The sequence below is a fragment of the Carya illinoinensis genome, chromosome 1 (genome assembly GCF_018687715.1).
Source record: "Carya illinoinensis cultivar Pawnee chromosome 1, C.illinoinensisPawnee_v1, whole genome shotgun sequence".
NCBI classification, from domain to species: domain Eukaryota; kingdom Viridiplantae; phylum Streptophyta; class Magnoliopsida; order Fagales; family Juglandaceae; genus Carya; species Carya illinoinensis.
The window spans coordinates 6,129,719-6,145,912 of record NC_056752.1 but is presented as its reverse complement, the minus strand read 5'-3'; the positions used below and the strand labels follow the sequence as shown (position 1 = coordinate 6,145,912).

Sequence of the window (16,194 nt, the reverse complement as noted above, 5' to 3'; positions counted from 1 at the left end):
CTAGTACACCCAAGGTCGTGTGCCTGAATGCCACACTTCAGTCTTCAACTTGTTGCTTCAACATCTCGAGTACAGCAAAGCCCCATCATCCAATTGAAAAGTTGGCATAGTTGCACAAAGAAATTGAGGAACTTAAATGCCATAGATCTACTTATTGCTTCCAGCCATAATACCTTGGACAACTGTTCCATCATTTAGTCGTTCATATCCCTCTCCCTCCTTCAAGATTGTTGAACCCAAAGTTTTAAGGTTCGTATAATTATATATCTATACATGGATTTTGATGATAACAAACGAATTTAAAGAATAAAGGAGTCTCAAGCTCAATTTGTCTACACAATAGAGTCAAGTATATCAAGGAACCAAGCATGAGTAAGAATGGAACAAGTTCACATTAAAACTCATAGAGTAATTTTGTACATCTCTTGAAAAATTTGAAATTATGATTAAGGCTCAAAATTAATATTTTTAAAGCATTAAAATACATTTTTCACATGTGCATGATTATTTTAAAAATTAAATTTGAAAAATTTTGAAAGATGATAATTGTCATCTTTCACATGTGCATGACATGATTAAATGGCTGAATTTTGAAAATATTAAAGATGATTGATTGTCATCTTTCACATATGCATATTTTATTTGAATATTTTCATAAGTGATTGATACTCTTTTTGACTTATGCAAATAGTAGATGATTTTTTTTGAAAATTTTGAAAAGTAAATAGTACTCCTTTTGTTATATGCGAAAAGTAAAAAGATTAGGTTTGAAATTTTTGAAAAGTGGATGATGTATTTGACAAATAAAAAAGAAGAAACTTTTATTTGAATTTTTTGAAAAAGTGAATGATGTTGTCTTTGACATGTGAATCTTTTTAAATTTGAGTATGAAGTTCATATGCCTATAAATAGATTATTTGAGAGTTTTAAATTTATAACACCAAGAGCATACAATATTCATTCAAAATTTTCATTCTCTTTTCTCTAAGCATTGAGCCTTAATCCTTATTCATTTTGAGAGAGATATAGTTTGCGCTGGATTGTTCTTATTTCACTCATTGAGGAGTATTCTCTAATAACCTACCCACTATTAGCTATTGTATCAGTAAAAGGGTGTGCATAACCCTTGTGTGTGTAGAAAGTGTTCTACACATGGAATAGTTGAATCACCACGTGTAAGATGATTGCGAGTGTAAAGGGTGTTTTACATAGATCCTTTGTAGCGGTGTTGTTCAAATGTGTAATAGGTTTCTATCTCCATCTGAAGGGGGTTGAATGGTGAATTTGAGGATCCTCAAGGGGTAGCTTGAGGCGAGGAAGTAGGCAGTGGGGCCGAACCTCGTTAACATACTGAGTTTGTTTCTATCTTACCCTTACTTTTTATATTTATTGTTGTTTCGTATTTTGTTTATATTTTATATTATGTATTTGATTTAAAATTGTTAATTTTTAAATACAACACAATTTATTCCCCCTCTTGTGTTAGTCATCTGGACAACAAAAATCTTTTTCAAAACCTTCTTGTCTTTGGTTATTTCAGAAACAATCTTCCAAGAGACCATCTCAATAGTTATCTGGAGGGTAGCATTTGGAGGCACAACACCTTCATCACCAGTGCTGGTCGACCTGACTACCCAAATGCACCTAGGAAAAGTAAGAATAAATATGATAAATAATTGCCAATACGGTTATCAAAATAGAACATAGAAGTTAAATATGTCGTGGGTAATTGGAGGAGAGTTTTTCCAATTCCTGGAACACTCTTGCCCAAAATGATGGCAAAATGGAATTTCATTTATAAAATGTAGCAATGGGCTGGAGAGGGATTTGAACAAGTTGGCAGGGTTTTTGGTCCACATTAACCATGGAACCAAACTGTTACAAATATGGGGGCATGTTGCTTAAGCATGAAATAATATTAGTTAAGACTCCACGATGAGTGCGAAAACAGGGTCCCAAAGTTGTAAAAAAAAATGCTCTCATCCAAAAAATAAAGAGCTATCTTCATTGACGTGACATAATTACATTCAAGGTCCTTTTCCAAAAGATCAAGCTGTTGTTGGCCTTTGACAATGTTCTTGATCGTAGAATAGATAGAGCCACACGGATCAGAAACTGACCAGTTTCTACGAATGCTCTACTGACAATCGAAGCCACCACTTCCATACCGGAAATTTTGCCTTGGAAAAACTCTCAGCCACCACTTTCACCATTCTATAAACTTTTAATACTTTCGTCATATCGCAAAACTCTCATTATTGTAAAATAGATCTGACAAAATACATTAATTTAAGGTAATGTAAAATAGATCCGACGACCTACCTTCACTAATCAGGTACCAGACTGGAATTCCACAGCATTTGTTTCAATTCCATCTTCTATATGGTGTAACTTGTCACAATCCGTCTGTGGTCGGTCTCAAAATGGTACCAGTCTCGAGTTATATATGTATTTTTATTTCTTTGCTCTAGATTAACTACATTGGATGTTTGTTGGTATTTACTTCTCCCACCATTTGTAATTTTAATTTAGTTAATTCTTTTTTGCCCATGAAAAAGAAAATAAAACTGTATCTTCTTGCCAAGCTATTATTCGTAATTAATAAACTCATTGCTTCATTCCAATCAACAGACAACCTCTACAGTTTAGGAGAGGGGGAAAAAAAGAATGAAAAACAGAAAGTTACAACTTACAAGTAGACTTCATTACATTTGCCATAGCATCTAATCACATAATATTTCCAGGAATCTTTAAGTTTACAAGGAGTTGAAGACAACTTTCATTTCTTTTTGGGTTTTGAGAAGATTGATATCCTTCCAAGAAATCCGGATGCCTTTGATGAATTTCTTTCTTTAGAGAGATTCGTAGTGTCTCTGAAGGCACCCATATCATCTCCAGAGCACTCTCGATCATCATTATGCTTGACATCTCTTAAGTACCGTAGCAATTCCCTTGCACTCACCTTGCCATTGTCAGTACCATTGACGGATATATCAAAAAGAGCGGAAATGACATCCTCCTGAGTGCGCAGGACTAACTGACAATACTGAACACGATGAGAGCACAGTGAAAGGAGAACAGATACTGCATTTTCTTGTTCCTCAAGACTGCCAGCTGCAACTAGTGCAGCAACAGAAGCAACACAACCATTAGTTTCAACAATAGAAACCCTACCTTCATCTGTACGGCATAAATTCTTCAATATAATCACACAATTTCCTGCAAGAGTGCTGTCAACTAAGAAAGGAACCAATTTTGGGATGCATTCCAAAGACGCAATGCGAGAGCAGATATCACAATTTGAGGACAAATTGCACAGAATTTTGATAGCACGTTCCTGGCAATCTCTATTGTCAGAGTCGAGCATCTTTAGGATGGAAGTTAAAGCACCAGATGCTGCAATTTTGGCCTTGCAATGCGGGTCACTTGACAAAAATTCTAGTACGCCTAGAGCTTCTTCTGTTACTTCTGAAATAAGAAAAGTAACCAAGAGACTAAATGCTTCTTCGCATAAGTATGAGATCCCAGTTCTGCATCAAGCAACACAAAGTGATCATAGTATGCATGTGAGCTCATGAATAAAGGAAACATAGCTGCATTTATAATCCAATGTGAATTCAGGACAAGGAATTACAGAAGAAAACTAAAATTACAGGGTGCAAAAAAAAAAAAAAAAAAGCCCCTTATGCAGGGAAGTAGGTTGGGACCTAAACCAACAAAGATTCTTACAGCAAATCACCTCGTCAACTGGCTAAAGAATTGAAAGAAATTCACGTCGAATCGAGTGATGTATTTAACTTGCCACAACCAGTTTAACATGATAGTAACAACCTTAAATCAAGAGATGCAAGTTGCATTTGAACATGATGCATCGTAAGGAATACCCATCAACAATGACTAGATACCTGTTTTTGCGCACAAATGCTGACAACAACTGAGATCCAGTTCGCTGAGCTTTTACATCATGCAGATGAAGTGCATCCCTCAAAAATCTAGCAAGGGGTCTAACAAAATTGTCGGATGACATAGAATGACATGCTTGGTCACTTTCATTCAGTTGGTTTTTGACATCTTCAACAACTTTGCACTGGCTTTCCCACTGAAGTTCAGCCAGTTTAGATAGATATTCCGTATCTATCTCATGTATCTTTGCATAAGAGTTGCTTTTTTGCTCCTCTTTTTTCGACATAGTGTGTGATGAATCCAAAGCATAACTTTGTGATGAATCCAAAGCATAACTTTGAGATGAATCCAAAGCATAACTAGAATCTAAAGATCCAACTGACACATTGCTGAGATCCACTGGAAGATGAAGATTATTCATAGAACTGCCAAAGCTAACAATGGAAGTGGAAGAAGTTTCCCAAGCGTGAACTTCTGATATCATAGTTGGGTCAGGAATGGTGACTGCATTCGCCATGCACCACTTCGATATTAAATCCTTCATGGCCATGTTTGGAGTCAATGACAAATGGGCCAGTTTGATTTTAGTCTTTGGGCATATTTCATTACCGCCATCAAACCACTTCTGTATGTTCATCCTCTCAAATGTTTGTCCAGAAGCAATTACAACAGGATCATGCATCAATCTTGAAGATATAGGACACTTAAATTCCTCAGGAGGTATAGCTCTACTTGACAAGTCAATCTGAACTTCATGATGCTGGCATCCGATCTGGGATTCCACTTCCACAGATTGGCTATAGGTTGAACTACATCCACACTTCTCAAATGCAATCGCTTCTTCATGCTGAACACAGCCATTTGCCGATGGCTCTTGCAGGATTAAGTGTCCATACTTCTTTAGTAGATGCAAAAGTGAATTTAAAGTATCTTTTTCTTTTAGGTTACTGTACTTAACTTCAAGAAGCTTCTTCTTGATGGAATTTTTCTCTCTTCGGATAGCATCTGGGGATGTGATATCAAGCATTGAAGCTGCCAATTGAAGAGCTTTAATCTCAGAGGTTTCCATTAAGTCTGATGCAGAAGCACACTGCAGGAGAAATCTTCTGACGGCCTTGATAGCCTCCTCTTCAGATGAGTTCAGGGTAAATTTTGCACCCGTAAGATCATCCATGATGTGAGAGATCTGTAAATGAGAGAGTTAATCATTAGCATCACCAAGTAACTGAACTCAGAAGAAATTACGGAGTAGATATAGACAAGTTGATACCAACATGGTGTTTGGGGTCATGAAAACTCCAATCAGAATGTTGCTGCAAATTAAAATGTAGGGCAAAGAAGGATTTGTATGAAGTGGGCAGAGGGGAGAATAATTAATTAACAAGCAGACCAAAGGCTAGCAAACCGAGAATGGGACTACATCCTCTTCAAATTCTTCCAAATTGGGATATAAGTGTCAGAAACCAGAGAATTGCTTATTGGATCCGTTACAGCCATATAACTAGCATGTTCTATAATCCAGGAAAATAGATTTATATATTTTAAAACTTTATATAACTGAGGAACAGCTCTGATAGCTTTATCAATTAACTATAGCTCTCTTGAAGTTATATAAGTGCATCCACTACCCCCCATCTTCATTCTTTCTTTCTTTGTTAGGGGGCTTGAAAAGGAAGGAAAAAATATAAAGCAAAAGGTGTGTAATTGACGAACCTCTTCAGCCAACTCATGTGGAACCATAGTTTGAATTTGACTTAAACTTTCCTCCAACAAATTCTTTGATCTTTGACATTTTGAGGCTATTTTATTCCCTCTTACTGCCTGAATGTAGATGAAGAAAGATTAGTTACTTCCACCAGATTTGACACATCAACTAGATGTGATGGAAGAGAAGCAAGCAGTCAAACATATGGATATGCAAAGAAGCATAATATATATATATATATATATAGAGAGAGAGAGAGAGAGAGAGAGAGAGAGAGAGAGAGAGAGAGAGAGAGCAAGCTAATTGAAGTGGTCATCAGGAACAACAATATTAACATGCTTTAGCACAGCAAAATTCCCGTTGGAAACAATGGAGACATGGTTTTACAAAGGATTTCTATTTGCAAACCCTCTCTACACAATCAGTTAGCATAAGCAGATTATCCAAATCTTATTATTCTATTTCTCCAATAAAGAGAGATATATATAAGTTTTGTTCTTTAACAGCAGCAATTTTCCTTCTCATCTCCAGTCTACCAGCATAGACAAACTCCTTGAGTCATTTGTCCTTATAATGTATTTAAAAACTTTTGCTAGACCACACAGACTGATCAGAAATTGCTATCCTCAAGATCAAATGGCAAGAGTTTGTTTCTATCATCTTCGTTTTAATTTGTTTTAACGACTAGTACTTTATGAAATACAGCAAGTAGTTCACGTTAATTCATATCCTCCATTCTTATTTATTGACAGAAAATTACGAACCAGGTAAAGTTTACTGGATCGTGAGCAGGACATGGAAAATTGCATGGCTCTCTCAATTGAATCGTTTAACGAGCCTAGTGCCTCTATTCCTGAAGAGCCTGGAGGCTGAGCCGCTTCTATAAGTGGAAGTACTGTTGATATTCTATCAAGCAATTTCTTCAGTTCTTTGTACTTTAATAGTGGCAGCTGCAATCATGAAATAATATACAGAATGTGGAAATTTGATCTCATATGAAAGAACGGTTGAGTGCAAGCAAAGAAAAATTTTGAAGACACAAAATGAGCTCAATTAAAGAAGATTTCATATGGAAAACAGTGCTTGTCATTTTCTCAAGAAAAAGCATCCTCTCCAACAGGAAAAAAACAAGATATAATCTATTTCTCAACTTGATCGAACATAGAGTCGTAGACCTTCGAAGAATCAGCATTTTGGGGTGAGTTAACAAATTGAACAAAGAATACTGAAAGTTGGTTTTCCAGTTCCTTGTTTCACTTCCGTGACAAGAATCTCTGTGACACTATCAAGGAAACAAAATATTCTTCTTTGAAAAGAAGTAGAAATTATATTTACCCTGTACATATAAATTTATCGATGTGATAAAGAATAGGGTCTTACCAATAAATTTACCGAGATATACACTCAAGAATCAGAGAGTAATCCAATTATCTATGCCAATATGTAATTTTGAAGCGTGAAGCTACTAAAAGTTAGAGATTCAATAAGTTATGACTTTAGATAAGCAAGCCATTTTGACACATTTTGTAAGAGCTTCTGGTCACTCTTCACTCAATTAAATTTTGTGAGGTTTCTCACTGCAAACATTGAAATAAAGGAGAGTAAGAGGAAAAAAGATAAAGGTAACAAATCAGATGTTGAAGATCAATATATGTAAATCTTGACAATTTTTCAAAAGTTCAATTAGTTTATTGTATAATGGCTCAAGATATGCTAACTTAGTTACAGATCATATTTTTTATTTAATAAATTAGCCATTTTTGCACATCGTGCAGATCTACAACCAATTTATGATAATTATGTAAACACCTTGTATCATGAGTGAACTCAATAAGACAAATGTATGCTGCCAATTTAATAAGACTGCAGATTCAAACAAACAAATTCCAAATGAGGAATAAAAGACCTTCATGATAAATTGAAAAAGGTACCTTAAAAGCATAAGGGTCTGGCAGTTTGTCCACTACTTCAGCAATATCAGATCCCATTAAAATCAGGGTAGAGTTAGATCTGCATGTTCAATAACAATGAAAAGAATCACCTTTAAGTGTTTCTTACCAAAAAAAAAAAATTATCCATTGTATCTAACATAGTGCATCACATGAGGACATATATGACTATTCCCCACGCATAATTCGAGTAATATAATAACTTCCGGGAAAAGTGAAAAAAAAAAAAAATCACACTTGACCATAACACATCGGATTTGCAAATACAAGATACAATGCTTCTGTCGAATATTAACTACAGAGAAAGTACACTTTGCAACTGAAACTATCATGAATTTTGCACTTTGCACTTTGATCATTTTGACCACTAAAAAGCATGAAAATAGTTTTTGGGAGTGCATTCTACCAATTCAAGGGTGCAAAGTGTATGTATAACTTCAATACAGGATATAACGAGTTTCATATATCCGACTATATCAACGGTTTAATAGAGTTGTTCATGAAATTGAGGAAAATTGCAGGCTATGAAACATGACAAAGGGAGCCAGCCCTTCAGTTACAATCTCCAGAAGTGGAATTTAAGATATCGTTAGAAAAAATATATATATATATTTGAAATAAACAAATAAATAAATAACCCTCCAATTTATAAGTTGAGTTGGGCCTTGAATAAGAACAAAAATAACAAAAGCCTTGCCAAGTGCAGTGGAAACCAGAACAACGAACAAAAGCTCTATGCCTGTTTACTAGAAAGCAATCAGACTCTGAGACTTGTGTCCATCTACACAGGTAGCGGGTGAAGTACCAGAGCCCCTAGACGATCCAAATTAGTGCAACCCAATTCTTAAATTACAAGATTTCACACAAATATACACACCTTAGAGAGAGAAAGTCAGAACTTTCCCAGTGTCTCAAGCCACAATAGCTGCTGACTCTGGAAATTAGTCACGATCCAGCCCTTAAACCATAGGAGTTCCTTCAAACTGTTCCATATTTAAAAAAGCTAAGTTTTCAGAGTATCCTCAAAAACTCTGTCAAAGAACAGTAGAAAGACCCAAGCTTCTTGCTCATGACACACCAAAAATCCTTCGTCGATAAGAGCAGAGAGAAAACCATATCACATAATCAAACCAAAGTATAGTTTCGCAAAACCCACAAAAAAAAAAAAAGGCACCAGTCCAAGTATTTTGGCTTCCAAGCATTAGATTACCAGAAAAACTAGTCCAATAATTGTTATTGGCTGCAAAACATGCTGATAAAGGTGGTAGAACTTTCCTATTCTCGGGATAACAGTGCTGTCACATCGAACAACAAGGAGAGAGAGGGACAGCTCGAAAAGTTTAGCGAATGATTGGTGAGGGGTAACACCAAATGTTTTTGAAGTCTCTCTCAATGGAAAAAATAGCTCTCCTTAAACCCTTTAAAATTAATTAATTTAAAAAAAAAAAGGAAAAAACAATTCTTTTACGTACAGTCGAGTGACGCAAACAGTAAGAGTCGTTGACGCCACATCAGCTTAAAAGAAGAGATAGAAGAACCCGTCAGAAACCGAAATACGAAAGCAAAAAAAATAGCAAAAAAGACACTGAAACCCCACTGAAACAGAGCTCGACATCGTCTGGATCCTCGTCTTCCCACTTGTCTAGGTTTTCGGTATCGTATTCGTGTTAGTCTTCATCTTCCTGCTCATCTGATCTGGGGAGAAATAAGAAAGAAAGAAAAAAAGACACTGACAGAGAACTCGGCATGTCTGGATCTTCATCTTCCAGCTTGTCTGGACTTTCTGTAAAATATACTGGTACAAGGCCAAAAAAATTGATATTTTTAAAACACCCGTGGAAGAGTGCTCGCATCCCAAAACAAATAAAAGGTGCAAGGAAGCCTCGCACTAGGGACGATCGAAATGTGCAGGACCCCGGACCAACAGATATGAAGAAAAAAACATTATTTTTTGTTCTTCGCAAGCACCAACAGATCTAGTCTAGATCCGAGAAATTCGAACATCTATTTTTTGTTGTGTATTCTCAGATCTATATCTATTCCTTTATATCCGTTAGTTTTCACTTTATTTTTTAGATCTACGATTTTTTACCCATTATTTTTGAAAAAGAAAAATTCTTACAAATACATTATTCGATTTAACCGTGAAGAACACGGATCTCAGATTTGAAGAACTTGTTAGCCTTTTTGAATATCTTCTGAATATATTATTCGATATTACCCTTTTTGAAATAAATCTTTTTATTAATTTCTAGTTGTATCTAACTGTGAAGAACTCGTATGCGATTTATTACTTGGAATTTTTAAAAAAATTTCTCTTTATATAATGTTTTAATAGTCTATTGCAAATTTGCATAATTACAGTTGGCTGTTCGGTTTGTGTTTTTATTTGATTTCGTAAAAATCTACGATTTGTTGTTCTTGGAGCTGTTAATCTAGATCTAAGTTCAAGAAGAAGATTCTACTCTCTTCAGTCCTCTCTGTTTGGATTTTTTTTCCTCGTGCAACAAAGACGACGGCTCTGGGGGGAAATTTTTTTGCAGGTCCTGCTATCAATATGTTCGCTGCTGAGGGTCGTCATGAAGAAGGGGAAGGGCTCCATACGCTCTATATTCATGTATGCGGACGGTGTAGACTTGTTGTTGATGGCTTTTGTGATCCTTGCACCAAAAAATAATGTTTTTTCCTTCATAGCTAAAAATAATGAAATGTGCAAGGAAGGCTCGCACTCGAGACGATAGAAAATGTGCAGGACCCCAAAACGAAGAACAACGAATAATATTTTTTTTCTGATGGTGAGAACTCGGGAAGGTTTTCGAGGGAGGTGAGCACTCGACGGGAAATGGAAGCGCTTCGAGGGAGAGAAACAAGAGAGCAAAGAGGGAGAGCCGAAGATATGTGAAAATCGGGTTGTATATATGAAACGGTGCGTTTTTATTTTTTCATGTCAAATGACATTTGCCCGCAAAAAAAAAGAGTTTTGCTATATATAAACACAGTCACGTACTAATCTGTGTATCAATATTGATTCATTCATACTTAAAATTTAAATTAACATTATTTTCGATAAAATCTATTTTTTAATCAATCACATCACATTGATACACAGATTAGTACATAATTATACTTACAATTATATTTTTTTCCAAAAAAAAAACCTCTCCAACCCAGCAACGAATTTAGGCCTATCTATTTAAATCTGTCCATTCGTGAAGCTAAAATTTAAAGAGGGAAACGAATTTATTAGAAAAGAGGGATATTAATGTAATTAGTCTAAAGAAAATATTTTTATAACCTTTAAAGCCTATAAATTTTTTGCACTCCATTTAAATAAAAATAGAAAGAATCGACATAAAATAAAAAATAAAAACAGCTAACTTCTTTAAAATAAACCCTACATTTTTTAAAATGAATACTAGACTTGCACGTAAATAGAGGTCTTGGATTCGAAACTCCATTTTCTAAATATATTAAAAAAAAAATTATATCTAATATTGTTCGTTATTTTATAATTAAGCAATTTGATAAAGGTTATTTTTTATTAAAAACATCATATTTTTTAATAAATAATAAAATAAAACTTTAAATTTGAATATTCTTAAATTGGATTCCAAATTTTAGATAATTTTCATATATATTAGGTAGGGTTTAAAAAAAAGATCTGTAATATATAAACATTGATTTCCTATTTTTATATAAACTAATTATTTCGGTTAAAAACTTAAAAGTGATAAATAGATTGATAGATTTATGAGAGTGTGCAGGGTGCTGCTAGCGCATACCATTTGACAACTTGGACCAAAACAATAACCAAAAAATTTAAAAAAAAAAAAATATTTATTTATTTATTATTTTGCTAGCTATAATTTATTAAAATATAAAATAAATAATAAAATCTATTTCTTTCCATCAGTTTTAACTTTTAAAACAAATGTTGGGCCATCTATTAAAAAAAATCTAACCTACACATAAAGAAAAATATTAAGATATAAAATAAATAATAAAATTTATCTATTTTAATCCGCTCAAACTTTTGAGGAGATTTATTTTATATCTTAACATAATTTTCCAAACTTAAATGGAAATCGAATTATATTAGGATTTTTCTTTCATTCCCTTTGCACTTTCTCATACTATCTCCTCTGCCTCGCATCGCTCTTTCTTAATTCTCTCTCTTGTACCGAGTCACTGACTGTCTGTCTTCTTCTCCACCCTCATAGTCGTCATCATCGAGCCTTTAACCACTCACCACCATTAACTACTGTAATCCTTTTTTATTGATCCATTTTTTGGACTCAACACTACATGGTATGTGTACAAATTGTTTAGTCCATTTCCAGTAACTTTCTTGACAGAATGGTGCTTGTAGATATCTATTTTCAAAACTCAAGAGGATCAGTTCTTTCAAATGAGGCTTTAATGATGCTCTTAAGTTTAGCAAAAATCAGTGGTTATTATCTCCAATTGAGACGACAGGGTACAGGGAAAAACAAGACCAACTCGAGTCAATCAGCAATCCCATGTTTCAACTGATCAAGTTGTTGAGACCAATTGATTGCTGTTACATGAACTTCATATGTGTTTTTAGCTACCTGCTCATGATGTTTATGAAACAAACCACTTGGAGATGCAGATTCAGGATTCAGGTCTTGGGAAAAAAAATCTGTATTCAATTGTTCTTGTTTTCAGAGGTTCCCTCGAAAAGTGATTCTCGTGCTTACGCTAGCAGATGTGGACCAGGTAAAGTTGTGGAGGGATACATAAATACGTGTGTACGTACGTGGAAGGGATAAAATATACCCGGCCCAAAGTGAGCCTATTAGGCCCAGTCTAAAGAGAGATCTCACCACTAGAAAACAAAAAAAAAAAGAGATGAATGTGAGATAAGGAGGGAACAAGAGATAGAAGGTTGTCAAAATAAAGAGACCAGAGAAAAAATGAGAAAGTTGAGAGGAGAAAGAATGTCTAACATGCAAGTGAAAGGCAGCCAATCCTCACTATTTCATAAGGGCACTCGAAAAGTAGGTGCAGATAAGAGGAAACGACCAAATGATTTCAGAGGGGATTTTTGGGACTTCAACTTCTTCTTCAACTTCTTCAATCTCTGGGTTCCAACTAGAAAATATTTTTCAATAAATATATTCGAGATTTTCATTGTATAATAAGAAATGAGAAACTATAGGAGATTATAAAATAAACTTATTATAGTGAATATTCTCTTCTAAAAAAATTTGTGAATGTAAGTTTTATGTCGAACCAGATAAATCTGTATCTTATTTTTTTTACATTTTTAATATTTATTTTCCATTCATTACTATAGACTTACTCACAACAACACTAGACCATACCGAGAGTTTCAGACTACACTAATTGAGGTCCAAATAGTTATAACGAGTCGAGAAGGACTCTTTTTTTCTTTTCGAACTGTTGTACAATTTTTGGCATCTAGTTCGAGTTTCTGTATAGGATCTAAGTAGGCATCTTCCATTGACCGACACATTTAGCACTCCCATTAAATTATGTGCAGTTAAAACAGGAATTAAAAAGTACCGTATGAGGTGGATGGGCCATATGAGGTGATAAGGATTCCATATATCACGAAGATTGTATTCCACTGCCGGTACAGATTCCTCTCTCTTTTTCAAGAGTCCCTCTCAACCAATGATATGAGCCCCCAACCCCAACACCTATATTCTTCCGATTACACAAACTAAACCACTCAATCCAGAACTAATAGAACCAACAGCATCCAAAACTCCCATCAAATTGTTTGAAACTGGGATATGATAAAAAAGTTATTACTTGATGCAGTTTTATCGTATGACTGGATTGTTATGGCAACAGCTATAAGCAATATAATGAAGAAATGTAACATGTAGTTAACTAATACCTTGCAGTTTGAATGCTGTTTATGAATGATTTCAGCTTAGGCTACACCTGTGTACAGCCCAAACCCATAGCACTTAATCATGTATTACAGCCGGGCTTATGCAGTGGGGAAGTTCCTTTTTCCGTACCTACTTTGTTTCTATACTGCAGAAAGCAATTTCTGGATTCTAGCAGTCTTAAGACTGATATGAAGAATCCCGCTTTCAAAAGGTCAGCCCTTGGAACCGACTAATTGCTTGGTAGGCGAATGAGGATTTGGGTATCTTCTGAGATATCATCTCAAGTTGAGAAATATACCTCATATTCCAAGCAGCTGCATACTTTTTAGCAAGAAATTATGGTCCATATCTTCGTTGGAATAATAGCAAGTGGAAGAATCAAGATGCACAATGTGTGTACCAAACCATTTTTTTTTTTTTTTTTTTTTCTAGCTTCATTTGGGAGTAATTTCCCCCAACTCACCATTACTGGCTCCTCCAGGACTCTTTTACTGGAACCTTCCGCTGGTTTTAACTATGAAGGACAGCCACCATATTATCTCAGCATCACGATCTTTCCAATTTTTATGATGGTCATGGTTCAAACAAAATATAAGACCAGAAAAGCAGATGATGTAGTGAGAGATGATCCATAATGTTATTAACCATGAATCAAATAAATCACTTTTGAACATGTTTCTCACAGCCTGGAGTGATCCCTCCACTAAGGTTTTCAAAGATTAACCAACTTGTTGACTAAGGTATTAAGTCCCACATGTTATACAAAAGGGCTATCACTTATTGTTCTTTATCATCGTGATCGTTTTTCATTGTTGACGTTCTGATCCGTTTTTTCTTTTTGGTTGTAATAATGAAGGAAATCCGTCCACAAACAAGTTTAACCCTCAGAAATACCACAATAGGCTTTGTGCCCTGCTACTGGAGGAATTACTGATATCTTCCCAAGTAGTCACAGCCAGACAATGTACTTTGTTGATTGTGCAACCAGACAATGTTTTGTAAGCCGCAACATTCCACTAGCCCAGCTGGAACCATGGTCCATGATGCCATGCAGATTGTAAACTCAATACTTCCCAAAATGATACGAATATGTGAATTTAATTATCAAAGTTATACACAAAGTTAAATTATCAAATGCCCCAAAAAACTTAAGCTTACAGGAAATTGATACCATAAAGGTTGAGAAATTGGATATGCAAGTGTAAAGAATTTACAGCAGTTAATATGTAGAAGGGAAAATCTCTCAAATTGACAGGTGAGACAATTTGAGCACACTCTGTTACCAGATAAAACTTCATTTTGATTTGAGCTGGCCTTAGATGAATGACCCTTTAAACCCTAATAAAAGTAGATTGGGGAGCACTAGCAATGGTTTATTCATCTTTATTTTCAAAGTCAAATTTGAATAAACTTGCCACAATTTCATCTACATTAGTTTATTTATCTTCATAATTTTAAATACCTATGAACAGTAGTTATTTATGTTTGAAGATGTCCTTTTCCTTCTTCAAACATTATTTTATTGTTTTTCCTCTCTCCTCCCAACTCTCTCTTTTCTCTCTTTTCTTTTTTCTCTTCTCTCTCTTTATTATTTTATTATTATTTGATCAAAAAATACATAATCCAATGTAGGAATTTTTCTTCATATTCAAAATCAATCTTCAAAACATGTAATTTTACATATGAAGATAAAGAAACCATTAGTTTGGGATCCTTTTATCCACTGACGTATAAACTAATAAAGAAAGTTCAACTTGCTAGTGTGATGAAGGAATATTGTCTAGTTAAATTTTATAAAGGGCCCATCCTTTATCACTGATTCTCTCCTCTTTCACCAGCTGTTCCTTGTCCTGCTACATCTTGTGGTTCCTAAGGGGGCGTGGTCACTTTTTATTTTCTACCTTTCCCGAGATATATTCGCCCAACTGGCTGAACCCCACCACCCCTTTTCATCCTGCTTATATGGAGCTCCCTTGGTCATCTCTTTCCCATACCACACTTAACGTTCAATTCAGTCACCTTCCTCGACTGAAACAAACCATTCTATTCTCTCCTTCCCTTTTGTGGGATTCACTCTAGCCAGCCAGCCGGAACTTTACCATTCACATTTGAAGGTTCCAACTTCCAACCTATTTCCTGACTTTGTTATCCTCCAGAGCCTGTCAAAATAATACCCCTTTTACCTTCTGCAGTTTCACCATTTTCAGGCAGTGTATTAAAACATATATCCTCCAATGGCATCCAACTCTCTTGCTTCTTCACGTACCTCTAGCTCCACTTGGACCCCCCAGGAGAACAAAAAGTTTGAAAGGGCCCTGGCTGTTTATGATAAGGACACCCCTGATCGCTGGCAGAAGGTTGCCAGAGCTGTGGGCGGAAAATCTGTAGAGGAGGTGAAGAGGCAATATGAGATTCTCATTGAGGATGTCAGGGACATTGAATCTGATAGAGTCCCAATTCCCAAATACAGGTGAAAGGAAATGTTTAAGTAAGGCTATTGCTTTGAGTATGAAGAGTAGAGATAAATACACTAGTAACTACTTACCTTCTACCTAATACCAGAGCCAAATAATCGCTTTGCACTTCAGTTTTCAAAACTGCCTGCCACTTGTATCTCTTTCACTTTTACATTTCAGCTCTAAGTAATCCAGTTACACATCCCTTCGTAGCTTGGGAATAAAGAATAATGCTATTGCTCTTGAGTCCCACTTTTTCTAAATCATGATCAATGACAACAACTTCAACGGTA

General features: G+C 35.2%; 2 protein-coding genes across 12 annotated transcripts; one reads left to right on the top strand and one right to left on the bottom strand.

The window, feature by feature from the left end:
* Positions 1 to 2,574: 2,574 nt before the first annotated feature.
* Positions 2,575 to 9,607, bottom strand: LOC122307841 (U-box domain-containing protein 5-like). 11 transcript variants are annotated; one of them, XM_043120970.1, is made up of 9 exons: positions 9,155 to 9,607; positions 9,030 to 9,072; positions 8,435 to 8,540; positions 8,255 to 8,370; positions 7,540 to 7,618; positions 6,373 to 6,558; positions 5,617 to 5,724; positions 3,906 to 5,089; positions 2,575 to 3,530 (listed from the first exon to the last, which is right to left on the bottom strand). In XM_043120970.1, exons 5-9 carry the CDS (start codon positions 7,594 to 7,596, stop codon positions 2,780 to 2,782), a joined length of 2,286 nt encoding a protein of 761 aa, XP_042976904.1. In that variant the 5' UTR covers positions 7,597 to 7,618; positions 8,255 to 8,370; positions 8,435 to 8,540; positions 9,030 to 9,072; positions 9,155 to 9,607; the 3' UTR covers positions 2,575 to 2,779. The 11 variants fall into 11 exon arrangements, with proteins under 11 accessions (XP_042976904.1, XP_042976926.1, XP_042976889.1 ...); XM_043120992.1 differs by having other exon boundaries at positions 8,255 to 8,338; XM_043120955.1 differs by lacking the exon at positions 8,255 to 8,370 and having other exon boundaries at positions 9,155 to 9,604.
* A 5,815-nt stretch (positions 9,608 to 15,422) lies between these two features.
* On the top strand, positions 15,423 to 16,194 carry LOC122301601 (protein RADIALIS-like 5). Its single transcript, XM_043113011.1, has one exon. It carries the CDS (start codon positions 15,680 to 15,682, stop codon positions 15,917 to 15,919), a length of 240 nt encoding a protein of 79 aa, XP_042968945.1. The 5' UTR covers positions 15,423 to 15,679; the 3' UTR covers positions 15,920 to 16,194.

What these genes read in the sequence shown, in the direction of transcription:
- LOC122307841 (XM_043120970.1), bottom strand. Translation starts at nt 7,596, where the DNA reads ATGGGATCTGATATTGCTGAAGTAGTGGACAAACTGCCAGACCCTTAT. An exon ending in GATCCAGTAAACTTTACCTG is followed by an intron (nt 5,725 to 6,372) that starts GTTCGTAATTTT and finishes ATCTACATTCAG; the next exon opens with GCAGTAAGAGGGAATAAAAT. An exon ending in GCATTTGTGCGCAAAAACAG is followed by an intron (nt 3,531 to 3,905) that starts GTATCTAGTCAT and finishes TGCTTGATGCAG; the next exon opens with AACTGGGATCTCATACTTAT.
- LOC122301601 (XM_043113011.1), top strand. Translation starts at nt 15,680, where the DNA reads ATGGCATCCAACTCTCTTGCTTCTTCACGTACCTCTAGCTCCACTTGG.